General features: G+C 38.8%; 1 protein-coding gene across 3 annotated transcripts in view; it reads left to right on the forward strand.

Moving 5' to 3' along the window:
• Positions 1 to 19485, forward strand: part of EVI5 (ecotropic viral integration site 5) — an 89922-nt gene extending 70437 nt beyond the window's left edge. For all 3 annotated transcript variants that reach the window (XM_060773923.2, XM_060773922.2, XM_060773921.2), the window contains 2 exons: positions 2997 to 3092; positions 18232 to 19485. In XM_060773923.2, the coding sequence (XP_060629906.1) occupies positions 2997 to 3092; positions 18232 to 18531 (396 nt within the window). In that variant the 3' untranslated portion in view covers positions 18532 to 19485. The remainder of the gene's footprint in view (positions 1 to 2996; positions 3093 to 18231) is intronic.
• The last annotated feature ends 7200 nt before the right edge of the window (positions 19486 to 26685 follow it).

Below are 26685 nucleotides of genomic sequence, written 5' to 3' on the forward strand. Positions count from 1 at the left end.
CTCAAAATTGCCCATCAGCATGGCACCATACCTACATTTTGATGATTTTGGTTGTTAGATTTGGTCCTCCCTCTTACTCTTTCTGCCCGATTAAGGAAGACAGGCATGCATCAACAGACATATTGGGACTTAGGAAAATGCATCACTTGATACTGTTTTGGTTGACATATTCCAAGGAAGAAGAAGAAGAAAAACTAACAAAGCTTTACCTAGACCAGGGGTTCTCAAACTGTGCTCTGTGGAGACCTTGGGGCTCCATGAGTAATAGTGAAGAGCTCCAAGGCACCATACTTCTTTCCGCCACTTCCTCTTCCCTCTTCCCTCTTTCCCCTTCCCCCCCTCCTCGGAAATGCAGGGAAATTAAAGTTTGGAGCAGCAGCAGTGTCCTCCTGAGGCACAGACTCTTTCTCCCCTACCTCTTTTTGTCATCATCCAGATTATCCCCCCTCTTTACTTCCAAAACCTTATTTCCCTCCCAACACTCAGGGGGTTCTTTTATTGTCCGTAGCATAAGGGTATTGACTGGATGGCCCCTGGAGTTCCTCCTATTGTTGTTGTTGCTGTTATTGTTATTATTACAAAGGCTGTATGGCCATCTGTTGGGGGTGTTTGATTGTGCTTTTACTGCATGGCAGAAGGGAGTTAGACCCGATGACCCCTGGAGTTACTCTTATTATTAGTATTACAAAGCTGGATGGCCATCTGTTGGCGGATGCTTTGATTGTGCTTTTCCTGCATAGAAGGGGATTGGACTGGATGGCGCCTGGGGTCTTCCACTGAAATCCTGTTAAGTTTTTGTTGCTTAAAATTGTTCTTCATTTTAAATATTGTGTTGTTCTTTGTTTTGTTTTGTTTTTCCTTTTCTGCACTACAGAAGAGACGTGTGCAATGTGCATAGGAATTTGTTCATGTTTTTTTCAAGTAGTTCATACAAACACTCTCCATCCATCTGCAACTGACACGGCTTGTCTGTCAAATTTTACAATGCTATGAGGCCCCTGTGTCGAAAAGTTTGCCCATGCCTGATATATATGCATAATATATTATATATTATATTATATATAAACATTTCTTGGGGCTCCATGAGAAATGTTTGCTTCAAAAAGGGCTCTGCAACTAAAAAAGTTTGAGAACCCCTGACCTAGACTATAATACAAGAGCAGGGCTTTCAATTCCTTTCTTCAGCACAAGGCTCCCAGGCAGCCGTAGCCCTTTAGACGTAAAGGTTACCCATCCCATCAGCCTGCGTTTTATATTCTGGTTTTGTGTATTGCTATTTTTATTTGAAATGGATGGCAATGGATTTCTTTATACCCCATTAGTGTGCTTATTGTTCACACTGGATTAATGGTTTGGAAAATAAAGTATTCCTCGTCCCCACCCTCTTCAAATTGTCTATTTTCTACTCTTGTCTACTTTCTCCTATTCCCCATTCATCCCGTTCTACTTCTCACCTGCATCCTTATTCACATATTTTGAGGGGTTTGGTGAGGCATAATCTTGGGATGAAAAAATACAGTCCTTAATCCATGGACCTGATCTTTTTAACTAGATACCACATGTTGAACTTGGTCTCCTGTTGTTGATTTTTTCAGCTATTAGGCTTCCATGTATGCAGTCAGACACACTCTCAGGAGTAGTTTAAATGGGTGGCAGTGTTCAAAACTCTCACTGCAAGGGTCTCTTACGTGAGGTGCAACTTATTGTAAAATTCAGATGTGTGACTTGCATCACAAAGTTCACTCCTGATGATATCCCATCTCCCATAATGCAGTTCCCGAAGCAAATATCAGCAACTCTGACAAAACTAGATATCCATTGTGTCATCCTTTCAAATGAGGGTTATATGCACACATGCTTACTGCTGCTTGAATTTCACAATGCAGTGGCAAACAGAATTTTATTTTTCCCCTTTCATTACTTTGAAATAACTAAGCATAAATAATTCGTATAGGAAGAATCAACTTACTTTACAGAATTGCATTTCCTGTAATCTTTTTTTTTCTGTAGAACAAGGCGTGTCTTCACACAAACTTAGGTAGGATGGGCAAAGTACAATGGTGCTAAAACCATCATTATTTGGGAGCTGAAAAAAAGATTTCAGGGTCACATGTTGCTTGAGCCTGACTTAAAGGGCTCTTTACCAAATGTTTCTATTGTTTCCTTGCATTGAAATTGAACTCTACTTGATCCAGTTGTTGCAGTCTACATTGAAGCTTTATCCCCAAACCTTGTTTTTTTTACAAAAAGCCACATTTTTCAGAATCCAATTATCACAGGGACAGAAAGTGAGGTGAAATCTTCTGAGCAGGGGCACAGACAGAAAAACAAACACAACAGGGGGGTTAATTACTATGCGATCCAAAGCAAATATCTACATCTATCTATCTATACACACACACACAGTTGCACCTCAGAGTAGATTCACCTTGCTGAAAACATCAAAGTGCACACAGCCAGAAGTCTTTATGGTTTATTAAAAATAAAAAGTAAAAAGTTCTTAAAAACAAAGGTTGATGTTCCAAAAGATCAATATAACATAGCACTTGAAGCATAATCCAATAGACATCAGCAAAGCAAGACCCAAGAGAACATGACAAAGCCCTGGAACCATGAACACAAAGACTGCAAGATAATCCAGCCTAGCTTAGGCAAGATCCTTAGGTAAACGTGAAGTTGCTTTGACAAAGATCTGGTGTCAAACACCCTGTTTAATACCATTTGCAAAACATGAAGGCGTTTCTTTGGCCTCTGGCCTCCCTCTTGTTAGCTATCCTCTCACTCCTTCGAACACAGAATTCCAACCGGTCAGCCTGATCTAAAGTTCCCATATCATCAAGGTCAAACTGTTCGTTAGCGTCAGCCTGTTTCCCTTCTTGCTCATTATCAGGCTGAGAATGAGCTGAATCTAGTGTACTGAAACAATATGAATAGTAAGAATTATTACATTAGAGCTGGAGCAGTTGATTGAATGTTTTCTTTTCTTTTCTGGGCAGAAAGAAGAAGGGAAATTTCAGGGGCAGCTGAATAATTCTGACTCTAGTCAGTATATTAGAGAATTGAAAGATCAAATAGCAGAACTTAAGCATGAGGTAAGTAAAAACATATTTTGATAAATGCATATATCTCTTTCCAGTATTCTGATTATTTTTTTTATTCCAGATAATCAATAAGTCAAAACATTGAACACTTTAACTATTCATTCTGGCAATGCTCTGTAGCGTATGAAAGAATAATTTTCAAGATCAGTAGAAAACTACACTGGGCCATTTGGCTTAACCACATTCTCCTACATTCATTGTTAAGAGAGAACTGTTAAAGATATAACTGTATCAACAATAGCATAGTAGGAGTTGGCTTTCTAGACATTTCATCTTCGTAAATGTTTGCTTCTCTCTGAAGGCAAAGTTCTCATAAGTGCTTGTGTTTAAAGCCATTTTACACATAATAATAAATAATAATAAAACTTTATTGATGAAGGATGTTTATTGCAATACTGGAAGTTACTTGTATTCCAGACTTGCATAAAGACTAGCAAGAAATGAAAATGGAGTATAATTCAGTCTTTCTTGTTCAAGGATTATGATTGTTTTAGAATGCATATATCATGTATAGTTTTCCTCAGAAAATGAATGCAATATAATGCATTTCTGTTGAAAATTTATTTCTAGCTTTGTTGCTTTTCTATGAAAAATACAAGAAACTAGTAAGGAATTCGGGATACGCGAAACTTCTCTAGAGACCATCTCTTAAGATTATAAAAGTAATAATAATAATACTTTATTTCTAGACTGCCCCCTCCCCCCAAGGGGACTCAGAGTGGTTTACATACATATAAAAAGGCAAACATTCAGTGCCATCATTAGAATCACAGAACACTGAAAATGTGAAATAGACATTAATAAACTTGTTACCAAAAGAAAATTAAAGTAATAAAATAATCAGTTATTCAAATAAAGCATAATTACACCAATAAAACAAGAAATACAAAAACATATATCCTAAACAATTCAATGACTAAATTGTAAACAATACCTGACATTAATTGTGATTTAAAATAGACTGCCGCAACCATAAAGTGCAAGTTTAATTGTGTTAGTCCTCCTCCTTTCTGTATGCTAAAGTGCATAAGTGTGTTTACAGAAGTTTCCTGAAGGAGAGGAGGATAGGGGCCATGTTTATTTCTTTAGGAAGGGAATTCCAGAGATGGGGAGCAATCACGAAGAAGGCCCCCTCTCTCATCCTCACCAACTGCGCTTGTCTCGGAAGTGGGACTGCAAACAGAGCCTCCTCCGCTGACCGCAGTGCATGAAATGGTCTGTATAGGGAGATGTGATTAAACAAATAGTCTGGACCCAAACCGTTTAGGGCTTTATAGGTAACGACCTATATAAGTAGAGAACCCTTCTTTGCCTTTATCAACAGTACTGCCAGTAATTATTCCAGCACCTTTAACAATCACTAAACTCACTTGAGAGAAATCAATATCAAGACATCTTTCATTAAACATTTATATTCCAGCCAAGCATTTTTGCACACAAACAATTTACACGGATGACTTACATATCGCCTGCTGCATTGGGAACTCTCTAGGATATGGATCCGAAAGGAGTTTGTCTGTCTCAGCCTGACTGAGACATCTATCTTCTTTTTATTGCCCAAAATGGAATAGGTGTTGCTGTGTGCATCTGGATGCATGTTGTTTTCCACCTATGTGCAGGTAAAAGCCTACTTTCTGTGACGAGATTCCTATTACGACAAGCTTCTCCCAAAAGGGTTAGTAATGGAATTTGACTCGTATGTTAAAGGAGGCCGCAGCAAAGTGGGGAGAGAGGCACTCTGATCCTCATATTCATTTAATTTCTGGCTTAAGACAGGTTCCTTAGAGCCAAGGCACTTGGTGGGTCTTTGACAATTGCATCTATGGTTTCAGAGTTTTGCTTCCAGGATTCAACCTGACATGACATCAGACTCTTAAAAAGTAAAAAAGTTGGAATTATCCACCTTTTTTCGCCATTGGCTGTTTCTTCTTCTTCCTCACTGCTGCTGCCCAGAAAACATTTTTGCCACTGTTTTCATCAGTATAGCTATATTGATAAAATAATAGGATGTTGGTCTTTGCAAGTAGAGCAGCCATTTGCAAATCAATTTGAGACTTCAGCAAAATTACGTAATATTTACAGATTGCATGGTTATGTGTCCCCAAACCTTTTATTTGTGTTGGGGGTTTTTTTTGGGGGGGGGGGGTATTTAGATAGCAATTTCAAAAATAGAAAGGTCAGTGTGAGAGAATAAGAATAGTGGTTTCCTTGGTGGTCTTAAGAATATTCCAGACAAGCAGTTTCACATTATTTTTAATTAGATATATTTTAATAACCAAAATATAGCAGGTCCTATCACATTATAGTGTACGATATATGAATTCTGGAGCCCCCGGTGGCGCAGTGGGTTAAACCACTGAGCTGCTAAGCTTGTTGACCGAAAGGTTGCAGGTTCGAATCCGGTGAGCGGCATGACTTCCACTGTCAGCTCCAGCTTCTGCCAACCTAGCAGTTCGAAAACATGCAAATGTGAGTAGATCAATAGGTACTGCTCCAGCGGGAAGGTAAAAGTGCTCCATATAGTCATGACCTTGGAGGTGTCTACGGACAACGCTGGCTCTTCGGCTGAGAAATGGAGATGAGCACCAGACCACAGAGTTGGACATGCCTGGACTTAATGTCAGGGGAATACCTTTACTATATATTAATTCAGCATATATTTTTAGATTTTGAGAAATTCATCCCTCACATCTGTGAATGGATTGTCTTCTGAAGCCAGGAATCACAGGAGCTGAGGAAAACAATGAACCTGAATTATTCAAGGTGGTTTTGAGCTTGGTGCTATGATCCATCTCTCTCATGCCATCTGACAGAAACTCTTTCAGAAATTAGATAACTGGCATTTTTAAACTTTTGGACAGTGCTTCCTGCTTTCACTCAGATACCGACTGTGGGGAGAAATGTTGTCTTTACATTTCATTACCTTCCAAGTCGTCTAGCAAATTATAATAGTTGCAGAAATAAAACAATGAGTACAGCAGATAGAATTTTCTATTAAACATCAGTTAAAAAACCTAGATGAATAACATTACATTAATTTTCCATCTCAAAGGAGGCACAGTAGCCATTGCCCAAAAAGTCCCTGATCAAGTATTAAATTGCAAACCTGGTCATGATCAGATATTTACCACCTAATGGTAAAGATGATTGAAGATTTAAGGTAGTAAGAGTCTGTAGGGACACCCAGAGGAGAGTTAGAAGGCTCTACAGCAGCATAGGCAAACTTGGGCCCTCCAGGTATTTTGGACTTCAACTCCCACAATTCCTAACAGCCTACTGGATGTTAGGAATTGTGGGAGTTGAAGTCCAAAACACCTGGAGGGCCTATGTTTGCCTATGCCTGGTCTACAGACTTAAGCATGGTTCTTTTGCCTGCCTTTGCAACACTGAGTTCAGAAGCTCCGAAACACTTTCAAGGCTGCAAGAGTGCAATCTCCTACATGGCTTAGCACAAATTAGAATGCTACTATGTCATAGTGGGGACCTGAGCATTTGATGAGCATTTGCTCTTTAGCTAAATACAAAATTCTTCTTGGTCATTGTATGCTGTGTGAAATCACATCCACACCAGGATCTGTTCCTCATGAAACATTGTAAAAATCAGCACCGGGGTGGGGGGTGGGGGTTCTTACCATTTGATGTGAAGATTTCTTGCATTTGCTTCACTGCTGCTTTTGATCCTGGACAAAAAGAATGGTCTTTTCAAGAAGATACAGTAGAACCACCATCACTTTAAATTGGATCTTGAAGGGGTCAGTTACGCAAATATCTAGATAGCCCATCTAGCCCAGATTACAGGAGATTGTTGGCCATGGTAACATGTACTCTCTGGCTTGTGTTCTTTTCCAGGTCATGAATGATTTATAATCCACCTTGGTTGTCTTTAAATGTATGCCTTTTTGAGCTGTTCCTTTGTATGCTTTGTATTCCCAAGCATCTGCTTGGCTTCCTGTTGGATGTTGCAAAGGACAAATGTGTTGTGTAGATTACAGGAGTGGTACATAAGATTAGAATGGATAAACCTGCCCACAGACTACACTAACAGACCACAAAATATTTTGGTGGAGGCAGAAGCAAGAAATAGGGTTCCCACTTGTCAGGCTTCAGGAAAACTTTGGATTTGCCAGTCTGTGAAAGTTAATGTTGCATTGTATCCAAGTGGTTTTTAATTATATTGATACTGTCCTTTTGACCTTGTGGCCATTCTGTACAAGAAGGGTAAGATACTTCAATACCTTATGTATAATGTCCTTAAGGAAAACAAAGTAATTTTTTGTTACTTTTTGTTTTTGGTCATGCCACAGAATCAGGTTGCTCAAGTGCTCATGGGCTATCCTTTTTTAGTCTTTGAAATTTTCTTTAGTTAAAATACACCACATTGTATGTATGTGTATCTTCCTGTCTGAATCTGGACGCTAAATAGGGCCAGTCTTGATTAGTACTTGAACTGAAGACTTGTATTGCATCTTTCCATACCACAAATGGTTTAGCAACCAATGCACCAAGTTTCTGATGACCACCTTTACCCCCAACTTCTCCATCAAACACCACACAGTACTTACAGAGTACACTTTGTACATGAAATGAGTAGACTAACCAGAGAAATCTGGTGAACCATTTGAGTTGAAAACTTATATGCCTCTTCTTATCCACAGGAAATACATATCCTGTCAATGGAGTCCATGGATTTTGAACTCATTGAGCTTTCATTTGGTCATCAGAAACACTTTTGCTCATATAAAGTCCAAGGTCTACTACTGACACAGCTTCTTGTCTTTGCTCCTTTTCCATGTTTTCTTTGGCAGGGCTTGGATTAGATTACCCAGTGGTAGACACCTCAGTTTCCACTGTTTCCTCAGTTTTTACCTGCAGGCCAGGTGTGCATGTTCTGGGGTCTTCATCAGTACCAGCTGCTGCAATGGTTCTCAACCTACTGTATTCTTGGTCTTCAGTATTTGGTTTTATTATTATTATTATTATTATTATTATTATTATTATTTGCCATGAACTCAAAAATGTTCAGTTGCTTTATAGACGTTTAGGCAGCTTCTTGAGTCAGGTGGATGACAGGAAACACTAACAGCAGTTAGCAGGGCTTTAAGTCTCAGAACAGCAACTCAAGCTAACAGACAATTGCACAGTAAGGAATGACCCACAGCTACTTTCATATCTTCCTTTTATACCCCAGTGAGAGGAGCAGGAAGGCGGATGTAAAAGAGAGCGCTGAAAGGGGAAGAGTAAGAGAGCCGTGATTTGACTACTTTCGGGTGTTTTTTTAAATAAAAATTCAACAACTAGTAAAGATAATTACATGGGGTAAAAATAAATGAAACTACAGAATAAAATATATAATTGTGTTCAAACTTCATGAAAAACATTGATTGGAAATAGAGATTTGAAAGATCTCATACATATATTTTCACTTTAAATTAGAATATCTAAAAATCCAGCTTTTGACTCTCCGATATTGTTACACAAAATACCTTTAATCTGGTACCTAGTTATTAAAAATAAGTTGATAGTTTAGGATAAATTAAAAGGATATAAACTTTTAAAGCAAGCACAATTTTTCATAGTTGTTATATACCTGGAAACATTGTAAATTGTATTTAAACTTGAAAATTTTTAGAGGGGGAGGTTTGAATCCCCAACCACACCCCTCCCCTGGCTTGCTTACATAAATGCATGCATATATGCTCTCAAGTTGCCCATTGACCCAATGTATTTCATTGGGTTTTCTTACTTAAGAGGTGATTTGCCTGTTCTTTTCTCTGAAATATAGCCTGCAGTACCTGGTTTCCCATCCGAGAACTAACAAGAGCTGCCCCTGCTTAGTTTCCTCATTCATTAAAATTGTATTTTTGGTATTCACAAATAAATCCCTTAAACTTAAACACTTAAACTTGATTGAACATTTCTTTATATATATGCAGATTACAAAAAGTTATTTTTTAAGTTGAATTTTTATGTAAGTCAAAAAAGGTACATTTTAAGGGTAACTCTAGCCATATATAGATATATTAGGTAGATAGATATGCACACATACATTCATACATATACACACACACATACTTGCATGCAAGCAAGAAAGCTTTTGATATTACAGGGAAGGGTTAGCACCCCTGTGGTGTTTGTTTTGCTATCTATGCTCCTCTTCAAAAGATTTCACCACATTTCTGTCCCTGTGAGAACTGGATATTGTAAAAATTGGCTTGTGAAGGGAAAAAGAATTGATGAGAAAGCTTCAGCGGAGACACCTTTTCCCCATGATAACTCTTCCAAGAGTGAATTTCCCTTCCTGATGATAAATTTCTTTCACTTCCTGTTGTTTCAGCCCTGTTCTTAACTATGAGTCATTTGTAAGTCAGGTGTTTGTAACTCGAGGACTGCCTGTATATGTACACAAACACACACATTTGATTTATTTAAATTGGCTTTATTTGTTATGATATTTTTTGTGAGATTGATTATCGATAGTAGTGAATTAAAGGGAACTAAATGTCCTATGTTATTGACTATCCTGGTGCCTATGATACATGTAGTTTCTTTCCCCATCAACAATATAATACTTTTCATTTGGGCTGGTTTTCACAGTCTTATGTAAAACACAGTTTCTCAGACTCATCCCCAAAGGAACCTTTTAGGTTTTAATGTTGTCATATTGTTTTTACTCATTGGAAGCTTCCAGAAAGGAAAGATAGGAAGCTTGGACAGAAAAAGATCCTGTACCTGGTCTGTTGTTTTTTTTTTTAAGAAAAAAAAGAAGAGCTTCTTCATTAAGCTATATAAAAATAAAACTCATTGGATATCTAGAATATACTGGGTGACGCCCATACGACAGATACTCGCAAAAATCATTTAGATAAAGACACTCTGATCAAACAACTGTGCTTCCTTTTTTCATCATGAAACGCTCGTTGCTCTTATCTGTGTGCACCTTCTGCTATCATATATCTGAAGTTTCTGTCCTAACAACCTGGTGCAACCAAGAAAAGATTCCAGTGTATGTGCTCGAGCTGTCTCAAGCTCATTCCGCACTTCAGCTGATATAAGATAGGGTTAATGAAGATTGACAAAAGGTAGAAATCAAATGTTGTGCTTTTAAACGATCCTGCTCATACAAATAAAATTATAAACACTAAGTAATTGCACTTGGCTAAATAATTCATACTATATAGGCAAAGGACATATCTGGAGTAAGCCCTTTGCCTATAGGCAAAATGTAGTTTTAGACCAGTGGTTCTCAACCTGTGGGTCCCCAGATGTTTTGGCCTTCAACTCTCAGAAATCCTAACAGTTGGTAAACTGGCTGGGATTTCTGAGAGTTGTTGGCCAAAACACCTGGGGACCCACAGGTTGAGAACCACTGCTGTAGAGCAAGGTTGTGCTCTTGGGAACACTTAAATGCTTTCCCCAAAGCACCTTTCTAAACACCCAAACTCCATCCAAATGTAAGTTTTAGGTCACCAAATCCAACTTCAAATGTGTGTGTGTGTGGGGAGGGGGGTTTCCTCCAAACCCTCCCATGCTCCGCAAGCTCCTCAAAACTCTGTGAAAAAGGAAAATGCTTTAAAAAATCAGACACAATATCCACTGGAAGTGATGTTACATCACTTCTTGGAGAGGACAGGACAGTGGTCCACACCATCACCCCATAGTTTTTCATGCTATCTTAGACAATGTGAATTTAGCCCAGGTGACACATCTTATTTTTATATGAGAATTAGATCACATTGATGCACTCGACATACAACAACTTACAGAAAGTTCTGCTTGTGTGTGTAGAAACTATTGTCCAGAGTTGTCTGCACACTGCTTTTGGTCCAGAACTGTAACATTTGGGCTGTTGATCAGCCTTATGAGATCTTTTAAGCTGGTAAATAGGGGTGAATCCCAAATGGCCAGAGCTATACAGTGGCTGGTGATATCGAAAACACATGGACTGAAGATAATTTGTAATAATTTGGTGCATGAACCAGTTTACATACATCGAACCATCAGAAAGCAAAGGGAGCACTGTCTCATTCATCCATATAGGCAGTTTTGGATTTTTAAGGTTTTCAGAGGGATTCTCAACCTCTACAGGCAGTCCCTAACTTACGAATAACATAGGTTCTGTAGGTTTGCTCTTAAGCTGAATTTGTTTCTAAGTTGGAACACATACATGTTAATGTGTTCTATAGTTTTGGATAGCACAGGGAAGGTCAATACCCCTGTAGTATTTGTTTGGCTGTCTGCGTCCCTGTTCTGAAGATGTCACATCACTTTCCGTCCATGTGATAATTGGATTTTGAAAAATGTTGCTTGTTGTGGAAACAAGGATTAGTGAAAAAGCTTCAGTGGAGATGCCTTTTCCCCAAGCTAACTCATCCAGGAGTGAATTTCCCTTCCTAGGAACAGATTTTTCTCACTTCCTGTTGCCCTGTTCTTAACTATGAGTCATATGTAAGTGAAATGTTTGTAACTCGGGGACTGCCTGTATTTCCTAATCTGTGCAGCTGTTACAGCATTTACCATATTCATCCTTCTGCATGGCCTTGAGCTCATCAGTTCACAGAACATGTCCGGATTTCATGAGTCAAGGTTTTTCAATATGCTGAAGTGCACCCAAGTGTGATAATCTTAGATAAGGATTTAAAAGCTTTGCTTGAAAGATTAAGAATTAGATTCCACCCCCCAAAAAAATAAATAAAAAGAATGTGCAGTTTGCTCAGAGAAAACTTGACTTACAAATATGTGGAGTACTGTAGCTTAGATGAAGTTAAATCGATTGTAAACCCCTTCTACTTCATAACCTTCTGTTTGACACTGAAAGGAAGTATGGTAGCTCTCAGATTTAAAGTGAGCTTTTCAACCTGTGGTTAAGGCTTACATGGCAATAAATCATGTGTTTTCCTCGTATGGTATCTTGCAAGCACAGGGAGACAAGATCCCCTGATTTGTCCTGCTCAAGTCAGCAAAGTTCTTGGGCAACTAAAACTTGTTGTTTTTGCTAGTTCGTGTCAGATACTCCACATCTCTGCTGGTGGAGCCTGATTTCAATGGTTGTGGTCAGTCCAAGGAAACTGTGATGTGATAAGATAGTGCTTGTGAGGTCATGTGGTTAGAAAGCATCCAATCTAACACAGCAGCTTTGTGGACCTCCTGTTTAAATAAGTATGGCACCTCCGTTCTGTATGGTATGGTTTGGATGTTCTTGAGAACCGGGGCTACTGTGCACACTAGATAGCTTTGAAAATTGAGGCGTTAGCAGTGTGTTCTGTGATAAGTTTGTCTCATCCCATATTTTACTTTCTATTTTATAGCTAGTAAAACAAGCAAACAAGTATGAAAAAGTATTGTGTATGAGTAAAACATGATGAAGCTCATACTCATGAATTTGGAGTTCTTTTTCTCATTATTCATGGCTTCTTCCCCATTGAAGTTTTTTGCCTTAATCTAGTACAGCGTTTCTCAACTTGGGGGTCGCGAGGGAGTGTCAGAGGGGTCACCAAAGACCATCAGAAAAAACAGTATTTTCTGTTGGTCATGGGGGTTCTGTGTGGAAAGTTTGGCCCAATGCTATCATTGGTGGGGTTCAAAATGCTCTTTGATTGTTGGTGAACTATGAATCCCAGCAACTACAATGCCCAAATGTCGTCTATTTTCCTCAAACTCCACTAGGGTTCACATTAGGGCATATTGAGTATTTGTGCCAAGTTTGGTCCAGGTCCATAATTGTTTGAGTCCACGATGCTCACTGGCAGTAGGTGAACTACAACTCCCAAACTCAAGGTCAGTGCCCACCAAACCCTTCCAGTATTTTCTGTTGGTAATAGGAGTTCTGGGTGCCAAGTTTGGTTCAGTTCCATCGTTGGTGGAGTTCAAAATGCTCTTTGATTGTAGGTAACTTCCAAATGACAAAATCAATCCCCCCACCCCACCCCACCAGAATTCAGATTTTGGTATATCAAGTATTTGTGCCAAATTTGGTCCAGTGGATGAAAATACATCCTGCACATTGGATATTTACAGTATGATTCCTAACAGTAGCAAAATTACAGTTATGAAGTAGTAACGAAAATAATTTTATGATTGGGGGTCACCACAACATGAGGAACTGTATTAAGGGGTCACAGCATTAGGAAAGTTGAGAAACACTGATCTAGTAGAAGACCTTTTTCTGTTCAAGCACCAAATACTGTTAGAGAGCTGGTTTTCTTACTAAGTCATGAGACACAATGGCATTAGTGAAAAATGTATCAAACCAACATTTTAGTTCACATGTAATCCGAACACCAACCCATAATTGAAAAAACTTGGGTGAAAAACCTTGAAGCCTGTTAAGATAATCTACCTTCCTTCTTCCCTTTCTTTATTTCATCTTTCTTCTGGATCTGTCTTGTTTGATGATCAAACAAGTAGATCGCCTTTGAACTTCTTTCTCATTTAAAACTAGTATTTACAGCAACTTCTCAGGCCAAATTCAGCAACAAAAAACCCACACCATTTTAAGCATATAATAGGCATATAATGCACCTTTCAAGAAACCCGTCAGATTTGTAGTTGAACTAGTTTCTTCCAAACACAAACTGGAAACATGTTTTTCAGATTCCTTGCTATCATTTCAATCTCATACTTTCTATTAAGATTTCAAAACTTTTGATTATATGGTAATAGTGCAGCTATCAAAAAGTCATGACCCTCTCTGATCAAGTGATTGGTTTCCTGTTCTGACTTTCTGAAACGTTCTGGTGTGACTAGTTTTAATCTTTGTCATGCTTGCAAGGCAGCAGCTTGGTCTTAACATCTTGTTTCCTTTTGTCTGTGTAGCTCTTGATAAGCGATAAAGCTGCCACCCTCCCCTGGCCTCAGCATGGCTTGAAAAGCCCCATCTAGAATGTAGCTAAATTTGTTTTAATATTCAGAATGAAAGCATCAATGGCTTCAGAAGTTGTACTCAAATTCATGTAACAGGATAGCTCCTAAACCTGGCTCCTCAGCTACTGGACTACAACTCCTAGAATCTGTGGACCTCTTCTCACTACAGGAGCAGCTACAGGAGTTCAGCCACAGAGCCCAATGACTTCCATCACACTTCTGGAAGAAGTACTTCTGGGGTGGCTCCATGGCTGAACTGCCGCTGCAGCTGAAAAATTGCTAGCGGCCATTAGGAAAGATGGGGTGAGACAGCTCAAGAAGACCCCCCTTATGGTGAGGCCAGGGGGAAGCTGGGACAGAGTGAGGCATGGAGCAACAGGTCCCCACACCCCTTGGGCACCGTCAAAATTACTGCAATCCTCAGGGATACCCAATGATTCCAGTGTGTGACAAGGTCCAGAAGAGTCTATCAAACTAGCTGGCTTGGATTTCTTGAGGATCCTACTTTGGGAGCCACTTCTGTAAAGCATGTAAATTGTGAAAAACCGTTGTGACAGAGGTGTTGTTTACATATGTTGAAATCTCCTCCAAATATGCAAACTTCTTTAATACTTATGGATCGCAATTCCACAGTTTACTTGCAAAATATATACAGACAGTTCCTGGGTCCCATTTTTGTGCCATTCATACCTGAGAACCATACAAGCACATCTTATAAACAGTTTGCATTATAAAAACAGAACTCTGTAAATTTTAACCCTGAAGATTATCCATCTTCTTGTGACTTAAGTGAATCTAGAAGTCTTTGTTTTTTACCTTTTCTCTCCAGACTTTGAGGCAAAAGTCTCCATGGCACCAATGTGTGTGTAGGTGATGGAGGGTCAGGTTCAGGGCATGGGGAAGGTTAATCCATCCTTCCACATCTGTTTCAGCATCTTATCCATATTTTCCCCATTCTTCAATCTACTACTGGTCCGAACAAAAGATTTTCCTAAGCCATTTTGAACATACAGGGGTAAGACTGCATCCAGATGGTGGTTCCCCATCCCTTCTCCCGCTTACATGACCTCTGCAATCGTGAATGTGGGTAAAAATCAGTGTCAGGGTGATTTTTTTGACTACCTGTATTTGTGCGCACACATATATATGAGCAAATACAGGCATTCCAAAATGGAAGGGGGGGAAAGATCTGATTTCTGAAATACTTCTGGTCCCAAGCAATTCAGATAAGAGAGATTCAGCTTTGAATATCTGGTATTTGGAGTAATAGAAGTAATCTTTATCTTGACCCTGCTCTCTATATGCCCATGTAGGTTTAGCATTCAGGAAGCTAATTTTCTTCAGAACTTTATTAAGCTGGAACAAGCTAAATAAACAAGGTTTTTTAAAAAATATATGCATTGTAAAAAAATTCTAAAATAATGTATTCTCCATGACATTAATAGGAGCTAATTCTTGCATTTTAATGTACTGCTTTAGTGTGAATGTGGATAATTTAGGACTTTAAAACCTCTAAATGTTTTCTGCTGTCTTTCCTTTTGCTTATTCTTGGGGCTGACAGTCCACAACAGGTAAGAAAGCATGTTGTGAAAAACATGGTATGAATTTCACTCTCGTTTTGAAAGCATGGCTGCTTTGTGTTTCAAAATATTTAATCTCATCGAAAGAGTATATAACGTTGGGTATATTTGGTACTTTGGGTCACTTAAAGTTTTCAAAAAGGAGATGAGATCAATAATGGAGAGAACCATGCATTTGCCAACTCTGAAAACCATGAGAGGTAGTTGGAGACACAGGAAGCATCTAACTCTGGCATCTATCTTTTTGATATTTGAAAATGTAATGCTCGGGAATCAAACCTGAGTAACCCATGGCCATTGTGATGAATCATTGATAGTACTTGCTCGCACTTTGATTGTTATGACAGATAGCCGGCTAGCAGGTTCGACTGCGTTTTAGGAATTTTATATTTTTGCGATTTTTATAATTTTATTAATGAGATCTTTATGTGCTGTTGATTATACTTATGTCATTGTACTTATGTATTGTTGTCTGCATGTGGCACTTGGAGTGGTTCTGTGAGCCGCCCCGAGTTCTTTTGGGGGGGGGGGTACAAATAAATATTGTTGTTGTTGTTGTTGTTGTTGTTGTTATTTGATTCATATTGTGCCCTTTTCTTCATGAATGGAATGCAGTATTTTAATGCACAATTAACAAGTGCCCTCCAACCACCTTTGGCTCTGCCATGATCATGCTCTAGTTATACATCTTTCAGGCTGATTTCCAATCCGGAGAATAAAGATAGTGATTATTTTGCTCCATCTTCAGAAATGCACAATCTCTTGAATGAAGAGTAAGGTGTAATTCTGTAACACAACGCTTCTCAAAATGGTGGTCTATGAAGCAGTGCTAGCCCATGATCTATTGGCTGCAAGTTTGCAGCAAACTTGCAAGAGAGAAAAAACAAGGTCATTTTTTAAAAAGAAAGAAATTTCTTGAAACCAACTTACACTTTGTTTAAAAGTTTTACAAATTTCAACTATTGCCATGCAAATTGAGGATCAATCAGCACTATACATAAACTTATTTCAAGCAGCATTTTCAGATTCAGGTTTACAAGTCAGAAAGAAAGCCGCAAATAACCGCAAACATGATGCTGGCATTGGCAGGAAAAACCCTGTTAGTCTCCAACGTGAGATAGCTGGAGTAACAAGCTATCTGCTACAATTGGGTTTTGGAAGACTCCTACTAAATAGAAGCGGGAACATATTTTTGCTCCATTAGTCAGCTTTAAATATTTAAAATAAGTATGCCTATCAGTTAAGGATATTTAGTTGTAGATGTGTCGATTGTTAACTGAAAGAGTTCTAAGTTGGTTGGCTAATGCCTAAGGTGAGAAATGTCAAAAATGGAAGAGTCCTGGTAACTGTTTTCAATATACTATAAAATTTGAACTGGGAGGAATACTAGAGCTCCGATTGTAGATATTTGTATAATATTAACTTTTTGAGATAGTTCCTAATTTTATCAGAAATAATTCTGAGGTACAGCACACCGTAAAGTGTGCTACTTAAGAAAAGCATCTTAAAAATTGAACTTGTACCTAAATACATGATTCCAACATCTTTTATGCAAAAGATAGGGGAATGCTACTTTAGGGTGTGTGTAGTCTTAACACAAGAGTCGGGAAAGTGCAGCCCTTTGCATACATGCAACCCTTTCCTTCCTTCCTTTCTTCCTTCTGGAAAATTTGTTCTCCAAATGCCCTGCAAAAGCTGCCCACCTGAATTAACAATTTGAGCATGTTCTCAATAGACCTTCAGTAAAATGTTAACAATTTAACATGTCACATCAGGCACTGTGCATGTGAGAATGAGCATGTGACCTTGGACCTTAGTAGCTGTTTGCATTGTTGCTTATGCATTAAAAAAACTGCAACATAGTTCTTGTTGGAGGCAAGTTAGCCACTTGGTCTTAGAAAGCTCTAGAATGCTGTTTTATATCTTTGCCACAAAGCATTTTGTATAATGTCACCTACCATTATCATGTAATAAGTTCTGTGTGTATGCCTAGGTATATGTATATGTATGTGTGTGTGTCAATATTTATCCTATAAGTTCCAAAACTGGAAATATCTTTGATCATCTTACACCCACATGATTCTACCTAAATAATTTCAATGGAAAGTGCTGCCCAGCTTGAAGTGAATGTTGTAGTGTTCCTCATGTTTTATTGAATTAGTTCTTGTGTTTAGAGGTGCTATGAAGGAGGTATTTGAGCAGAAAACAGTTGTTCTCCTGTACAACACATCTTTCTAAACTCCATTTACTCCAGCCATGCAACTTGACCAACTCGGCCCTATTTCCGTGCATAGACCTCTTGTTATCCTCAAGTTTTGTGCAAACAGCAGTTGTGCTTTAACCATAATTCTGATTTTTTGGGACTTTGGAGTGGTACCTGGGACATTTGGAAATACCAGATTGCAATGCATTTTGCTGGCGCAACATCATATGAACCCAGTTCTTAAAATCTTGATCACATATATCCACAATATTTCTGAAGAATTTTGTTCATGGTGTGTTACTATTCAAATGTAACCAATGCTTATTTTACTGCCTATAGTAGTGTACATCTGCTTCAAATCCCTCCAAATCAAATTTGTGGGGTATGGATGTTGAATTAATTAACTCAATCAGTGATTAATTTACTAATGCAAGTATTATTTCTAAATCTAACTCCTGTATGCGTCTTGCTGCTTTTCATTTAACAGATCAGATGCCTAAAAGGACAGAAAACCTTTTCAGCCCCACACACCTTTGATGCGATCCATATTGTCAACCACTTGTTAGATGATGATTCATTGCATTCATCGGATGAAGACTTCATATCAAACCACATTGCAGATCCTAGGGTTCCCTTTCACTTGCACAAAAGGACTGGTCAAATGGACTTGGATCCAACGGCAGTAAACAGTAGTGACAGTGATACGGAAAATGCTGAGGCATCAAGCACAATCCCCGAGAAGAAAAACAACCAAAAAAGAGTGGAGTCGTATTCTACTGCTGTGTGAATGCTGTGGGTGATATTGTCCTTCATTCTCTAGTGGCTTTATTCCATGGTCAAGTGAAGGAGCATTCAGCTCTTGGACTGACTGTCTCTTGCATCTTACTATCTGCATTTGCCAAATCTTACTCCCAGTGTCTTGTTGCCATAGAGTAGACTGGGAAGGGATTGGATGGACGACAAATTTAACAGTATTAATTACTATTTTCTATATGCTTCTCATGCTAGAAAATCGGCACTCATCATTTCTTCCCTACTCAAGAACTGTATTGCAATTTTTAAACAAGAGGGAACCTTACTTTTCAGAAGAAGCTGTTCTTGTGCAATATTTTAATGCTCTGTGAGTAAACGTGTCCTTTTTACATAAACACATTGTGACCAACATGAGAGTATGCAAGGTGGATATATCAGATATTCAGCATATAGCTGAATTTCTAGAGTGTCTTATTTTTAATTAAATTAACTTCTATTACAGGAGACCATCAAAGGTCCCAGTTTAAAGCCTTTGCTTGTGCTATTTTATACAATAATTGTCACACTCGGTTCTAAAGGATTAAAAAAAACTTTTTGTCAACTTTTGTGTGCATTTGCTTTTGATGTGTTGCTCATGAACCTGATCAAAGTATATTAACTACAAATAATGTCTATTTTGTATATATTTATATATCTCTGCCCCAGTATAAAAATATATATTTACTTTTGTATGGGAGGTATGAATGTAGCAATATGACTGGTCTTTGTATTTTCAAAGGAAAATGAAATTGTGTATAAGCAAGTAAGTTCTGGAAATGTTTATGAAGAAAATGGCGAAACACTAATTCTCGGTTAAAGACTTTTTGCTTACCAAATGACCCACAGGTTCATGTCTTACTAAAATCTGTTCCAAATGACACTATTGACTGATATTTTAACTTTTGTGTATATGTAACTGTATAATAAATATTTTTCATGATTTAACAAATGTTGAACAGTTAAGTGTTTGGCTACAGCTTGAGCAACATTACTTCTCTAAGCACGTCTGTTGAGGAATGATATAGACATTTTTGTGATAAATAAAACTAACAAGGTTTCTTCCATATCCTTATGTACTGAGATATACCAATAATGATAGAGGAGACATTCCCCTCTAGCATTATTGCTAGAGAAACTAGATATTCCTAGAATTTACCTCCACTTTACTTCTCTTCTTCCAGCTTTTCTGGAATTTTACTTTCTTTGACCTTGCTTGGGTCCTCCTTCTGTACCATGCACAGATCACCTTCATTTTTGCCAGTTCCCTCTGTAATCAAGCTGTCTTGTAGTCAGTCCTGGTTAGCAGAAAGGAAATAAATAAGGAGCAGCAAGCAACTTGAGAAGTGCGGTTGCAAAGAATAGCAAAAAGCTTAAGGCAGAGGTGAGAGTTGTTCAGCCCTTCAGATGTGGACAGCAACTCCCAAGAGCCCAAACCGCCATAGGTGACGCATCCTGGAAGTTGCAATTCAGCAACATCTGACAGGCAACCTGATTTCCACCCCAATTTAAAGAGAAAATACAAGATTACAAAGTTAGTGAATGTAGGACAAATCCATTGCTGAAACTTGAAGTGGAAAATAAGAAAAAATCATCTGCTTCATGACTGAACAAAGAAAACCAATATAATTAGCATATTTAATGTGTAGATCTTATATACTAGATCCTCCACATTTGGAGATTAGACTTTTGTGCATTTGACTGTTTACATATTTTTAGTAATTATTATTATTTTATCAAATGTTCACTCTAGGAACCTCTAGATTAGTAGTTCTCAACCTGTGGGTCTCCAGATGTTTTGGCTCACAACTCCCAGAAATCCCAGCCAGTTTACCAGCTGTTAGGAGTTGAAGGCCAAAACATGTGGGGGGACCCACAGGTTGAGAACCACTGCTCTAGATAATCCGATATGACTCTAGGGTCAACTTTTGCCAGAAGTTGATCCTAGAGTCATGCTAGATGACCTAGAGATTCTAGCTAGAACAATTTTATTATTTGTGGTTTTTCACTTTTGCGTGGGTCCTGTGCTAACTCCAGCAAATGTGGAGGACTGACTGTATAATGAAACAAACTTGAGTAGCATCTACAGAAAACTAATTACAAATACATTAATTAGCTAAAAATAAGACATGGCAAGAATTTGCACAGAAGGAGGGTGGACTAAAGTTCAGAAATTGAACAATAGGATTATACTATGTAACAAAATTTGAAAAAGAAATACATTCCTGATTTGAAAGTGTAATTTCCTATTTAATTCTGCAGTATTTACTTTTTTAGTATTTTTTTAAACTTCAGAACTTCATTTTTGTGGCTGTTATAAACTTTGTTGAATTGGTTGAGACTCCATCTATCAAATATTAATTGAAAAACAATAGCAAAATGTGCTGCAGGATGTCCCGCAAAAACAAAGATTTTGCATTTAAATAAAGTTTTCCATGTTTTTATAATAGAACCAATTAGGAAATGATATTTATAATCCAAGATCCAGAATTATGTTACAGTAATGTGAGCCAGGTATTGAAGCAAGGGCTAGAAGATATATCTTGGCAGACTTTAACTAAGTTGGCAGACCAACCTAGTTAAAGAGCCCTCTGCTTGATCTGAAAGAGACAAAAAGTGGCCCCAAATGGGAGGAAGGAGGGTATCTGTGAAAGAATCTGTGAAGACAACTGAATGTACTATTTCATCCTGTGGAACTCCTGCAGAAATTAGGGAAGGAGGAGAGAAAGGTGAGCTAATGAAAGATTTAGAATGAGAACACTGGTTCTTATTCTGTGTTTACATTATTATTATTATTATTATTATTATTAAACTTTATTTGTACCCCGCTAGCATCTCCCAAAGGATTCGATGCGGCTTACACAGGCCGAGGCCGAGGCCTTACATAAATGTGGTCTTACTTTTCCACATTTGATTCAGTAGATATACTCCAGTTCTAACTGGAGGTCAGCTGTGACCAGCAATGTTACGGAATTCAAAGAGGCGCGAATGGAGGGTGAAAGAGAGAAACATGCCAAGAGGAAGGCACGTCAAGCCAACCCTGACTGGGATCGCCTTCCACCTGGAAACCAATGTCCTCACTGCAGGAGAAGTTGCAGATCAAGAATAGGGCTCCCCAGCCACCTACAGACTCACCACCAAGACACCACTTCTGGAAGACCATCATCCTCAAGCTACAAGGGATTACCTAAGAGAAGAGAGACTCCAGTTGTGGCCAGCAATTGGCTTTAGACTCATATACTTCACTCACGAAGCCTCAGATTTAGTTTGAAGTAGGTCATTGGAAACTTGTATTCTAGTTTTTGATAAATTGAATATGAATATGAATTTGGAAAGAATCAATGGGAGAAGTAAAAAAAAAAGGTGACACTGGAAAGGCATGATTTCAAGAATTCTAGAAAGAAAGAGAAGGAAGGAAGATAAGGTCAAAGGATCAAAAGGAGCTCCCCACCACCAAAAAAAGACGTAATAAAGACTATGAAATAGAACTAGAAGATAGGACAACTGTGGATATGGAATAAGGAAGGAAGAACTGATGGAGCAATTTCAAAATAATCAGCTTAACGAGAGAAATAGCACCATGGTGGAGGAAGGGGGTGACCAAAAGAAGCTTCTGATAAATAATAGAGGAAGAAATGGAGGACAAGAAAGAGAAAGAAAGTCACACAAACCGATGTATTACTATTTTATGAAAGATTACTGTTGGTTTCTATATTTGTAAACAACAGTGAATGCCTTTAACAGAAAGACCATATAAGTAAGCTATTATTGGCAACTTAAAAGGAAGTAATGCTGTATTGAAAAACAGCAAAGACACTTCCTCTCACAATATAGTAGTATGTGTTAATGTGGAAAATAACTCCAATTTCTTTAAAATATTAATGATGCAGAGTTCTGGACCACTTGATATTCATTTATTGCATATGTAAATGAGAAAATAAAAAAAAACAGATCTAGCAAGAAACATTTTCAAACAACAAAATTCTTATTTTTGGGCACAGCTGTACCTGATTTTGAACCTAAAAGACATAATTAATTCCCAGTACTGTATTAAGGAATAGGGAACACCTGTCTTGCTGTTGAGTCTTATTTATATTGGGTTGCTGTGAGTTTTCCGGGCAGTATGGCCATGTTCCAGAAGCATTCTCTCCTGATATTTCACTCACTTCTATGGCAGGCATCCTTGGAGGTTGTGAAGTCTGTTGGAAACTAGACAAGTGAGGTTTATATATCCGCAGAATGTCCAGGGTGGGAGAAAGAACTCTTGTCTGTTGGAGGCAGGTGTGAATGTTGCAATTGGCCACCTTGATTGAATGGCCTTGCAACCTCAAATCCTAGCTCATTCCTGCCTGGGGGAATCTTTTGTTGGGAAGTGTTATATTTGTATTTTCCTGTTTCTTACATCATTTCTGTAAGATCTAAATTTTAAAAATACTTATTAGAAAACATCCTTTCCTTTTATCAGTTCTTCGAATTAGAAAAGGGGGAATTAAAAAGAGCAAGCAATGCAATAAGTAATGATAACAACTTACATTTCAAACATTGTTAGAAATAATGGGAACACTTTATTCATTCACAACATTTTAACTATCCAAAATGTGTGACTGAATTGCAGCCTAACGTTGCACATTGGCTTCAAAGTAACACCCATTGAATTCAGTGGAATACATGTAAATATCCAGACAATTAGAGTACATCCCTAATTGTTTTTTTTAATGGTATATTTTGGTTAAGGAATCCCTAGTGGTGTAGCAGGTTAAACTGCTGAACTCCTGAACTTGGTGACCAAAAGGTTGGTGGTTCTAATCCGGAGAGTGAGATGAGCTCCCGCTGTTAACCCCAGTTTCTGCCTACCTAGCAGTTCAAAAACATGCAAATGTGAGTAGATCAATAGGTACTGCTCCGGCGGAAAGGTAACAATACTGGCCACATTGTCTTGGAGGCATCAGCTCTTTGGCTTAGAAATTGAGATGAGCACCAACCCCCAGAGTTGGACACGACTAGACTTAATGTTAAGGGAAACCTTTACTTTTCTATATTTTGATTGCTTCTGTTTGAATGGCCAAAGCTCTTGACTTACTGAACAATTACATTCTGTCACTTGACAGTTCATAGCAGGAGAAATAGATTTGTTTGGAAGATTTGTTCACATAAATAGATGGTGTCCAGGAAATTCTTAAACAGTCCTTCAGAGCTGCCTGAACTCTTCGTTTTTGGTTGACTATTTTTATCAATGTACAGGAATCATGAAATTGCATTTCTCAGAAAAAGAAAGAAAGAGAACAGGATATTACCAGGCTGTGGAGTAGATGCTGTACTGTTCAAATATAAAATGCAGTTTCTCCCAAGGAGGGAAAATGGTTTTTTTGAGTTCTATTTCTCACTTTCTTTGTAGATTGCATCTGCATTACCTTCCCCAGTGGGAATCCAGATCTAAGCAGCTGACAACCACTGCACCTGGTGTTGGGCAGCTGAGGTTGTCTAGAAAGTATTTGCCTGCCTGTCGTTGGCAGCACCAGCTGCAGGCCTTCGCAAAAGCAAAGCTCTTCATTCGGTGGCATGAGAAATTCAGTTGGCAGGTTAGCCATAAAACACCCTGAACAGAGCAACGTAATGATCTTGCAGTAACTGCCATGATGTGCAGGTGCTCGTGAATGAGACTCGGTGGGTGAAGAGCCATATGTTGAAGTTTGTTTTCCCTGGGTGAGGGTCAAATGATATGGGAGGCCTACCCACTTCTGTTTTAGACTACAATCCCGAGGAAGGAGTTCTCACAATAGAGCGATGCTCCATTCTTTCCTAGTAAACCATTTGCCTATCAAATCTTTGGTGGCATTGAGGCAAAGACATATTTTAACTTCGTAGGACTCCCCACCTGAAAAATGCAAGGGGAGGTGTTTGATAAGAAAAAAGAGAGAGAGGAAATGCTAGATCACACCTCCCATGAACTTTTGCACCCAAAATTGTAGTTGTCTTCAGTCAAAATGAACACGATTTGAACATTTACTTGACTGAGCAAGGTGTGTTGTTTGTAATGCATCTGCACCATGGAACAAAAGAAATTAAGAGTGACTGAATAAATAACTTACGAACACAAGTGCACAGTTTTTAAAAACCACCAAACTAGAACAATTGCCAACCTGGGTCACGATACTCACCCACCCATACAACTATTCTGGGATTTCTTGCCTTCTGGATGTTCTTGGACTGCAGGTCCCAGCATTTCTTGTTATTAGCTAAGCTGTCTAGTGCACACAGAAGTGGTTGTTATTTTCCACCAAGTTGAGTTATTGCAAGCACATGAGCAAGAGACCTCAAAGATCGTCTGGGCAGGTCCTGCTCTTGGTCCCACTGCCATTGCAGTCGCGTTTGGTGGGGACGAGAGACAAAGCCTTCTCAGTGGTGGCCCCTCGGCTGTGGAGCTCCCTCCCTAATGAGATCAGATCTGCCCCCTCCCTCATGACCTTCCGGAAGAAGCTAAAATCCTGTTGTGGGATCAAGTGTTTGCAGAATAGACTGATTTGCTGGTAAGATGATGTTTTAGCAGACAGCAATGGATTGATTTGTATAACGATTTTAAATGGTGAATTGTTTAAAGTATATTTATAATTATTTTAATTTATACTAATTTTATTTTATACTATGTTATTTATTGTTCGGCACTGAATAATGCCATCCTGAGTCCCTCTTTGAAGATTGAGAAGGACGGGATCGAAATGCTCCAAATAAATAGATAAATAGTCTTAGGATGTCATCAGATAAATAGGGGGAAAGCAGGGGGAAGTGGAGGGAATGTCTTCCTTTGTTTCCTACCATCTTTCCTCATCTTCTGGGATGGCAAGCCATTCCAAACCCTTTCCCCATCTTCTACCCATCTTTCCCCATTTCAAGCAGTTTGGAGTTGTCGAATACCTGTTAATTGACTAGATGAGGGCAAACAACCTGAAACTTAATCCAGACAAGACAGAGGACTCCTTGTCAATCAGAAGGCAGACAAATGAATAGGGAAGACAAGCGGACAAATGTCAGCATGCTGGAAGAAGCAAAGACCACCAGCATTGAAGCGATGGTCCTCTGCCATCAACTCTGCTGGACCGGCCACGTTGTCCGGATGCCTGACTACCATCTCCCAAAGCAGATGCTCTACTTCGAACTCAAAAACAGAAAACGGCATGTTGGAGGGCAGGAAAAGAGAATTAAAGATGGGCTCAAAGCCAACCTTACAAACTCTGGCATAGACACTGAGAACTGGGAAGCCCTGGCCCTTGAGCGCTCCAGCTGGAAGTCATCTGGGACCAGCAGTGCTGTAGAATTTGAAGAGAGAAACGTGCCAAGAGGAAGGCACGTCAAGCCAAACCCGACCGGGACCGCCTTCCACCTGGAAACCAATGCCCTCACTGTGGGAGAAGATGCAGGTCAAGAATAGGGCTCCACAGTCACCTACGGACCCACCGGCATACTGATCCTGGAAGACTATCCTACACGGACAATGAGGGATCCCCTAAGTAAATAAGTAAGCAAACTCAGAGCCACGACTTTTTTCATTAAGTCAATCTCCCTGCAATGTGGTCTCTGGTGACCCACCCTTTCAACATTCCACTCCCACAAAATGAATCTAGATGATGGAAATCAGCAGCTATATCAAATTGCTGTGCTGCGGGGATCTAATGGTTCAGCAAATGGCTCTGCATGCAGCAGAGGATAGACACTCTTTTTCAGCAGCTAATAATAATACAACAACAAAACCAGACTTCTGTGATCACAATTATGAATTCTCAAAATTTATACATTACATTATTTTATGCCATTATGCTTTTTCTGACACCATGGCCAGTAGCTTCAAGTGATTTCAGGCAGGGAAAGGCACAGCATGCTACTGTCAAAATGGTGGATAAATAGCTCTATTTTTCTTGGAACTGAAGGAAAAACTGCAACAATCTTTCTTAATTTCCTTCTTTCTGGTAATAACCAAGGTGTGAGATTGTGGGTGGGGGAGTGAGGGTGTGTCCAGTACTTGTACAGTTGCAGTTTCTTCTTTAAACCTGTGTGTGTGGGTGTGTGGGTGTGTGCATCTTCAAGTCACCTATTAATTTATGGCACCCCATTAATTTTATAGGGTTTTCTTGGGCAATGAATGTTTAGAGATGGATTC

This window comes from Anolis sagrei, chromosome 4, assembly GCF_037176765.1.
Source record: "Anolis sagrei isolate rAnoSag1 chromosome 4, rAnoSag1.mat, whole genome shotgun sequence".
NCBI classification, from domain to species: Eukaryota; Metazoa; Chordata; class Lepidosauria; order Squamata; family Dactyloidae; genus Anolis; species Anolis sagrei.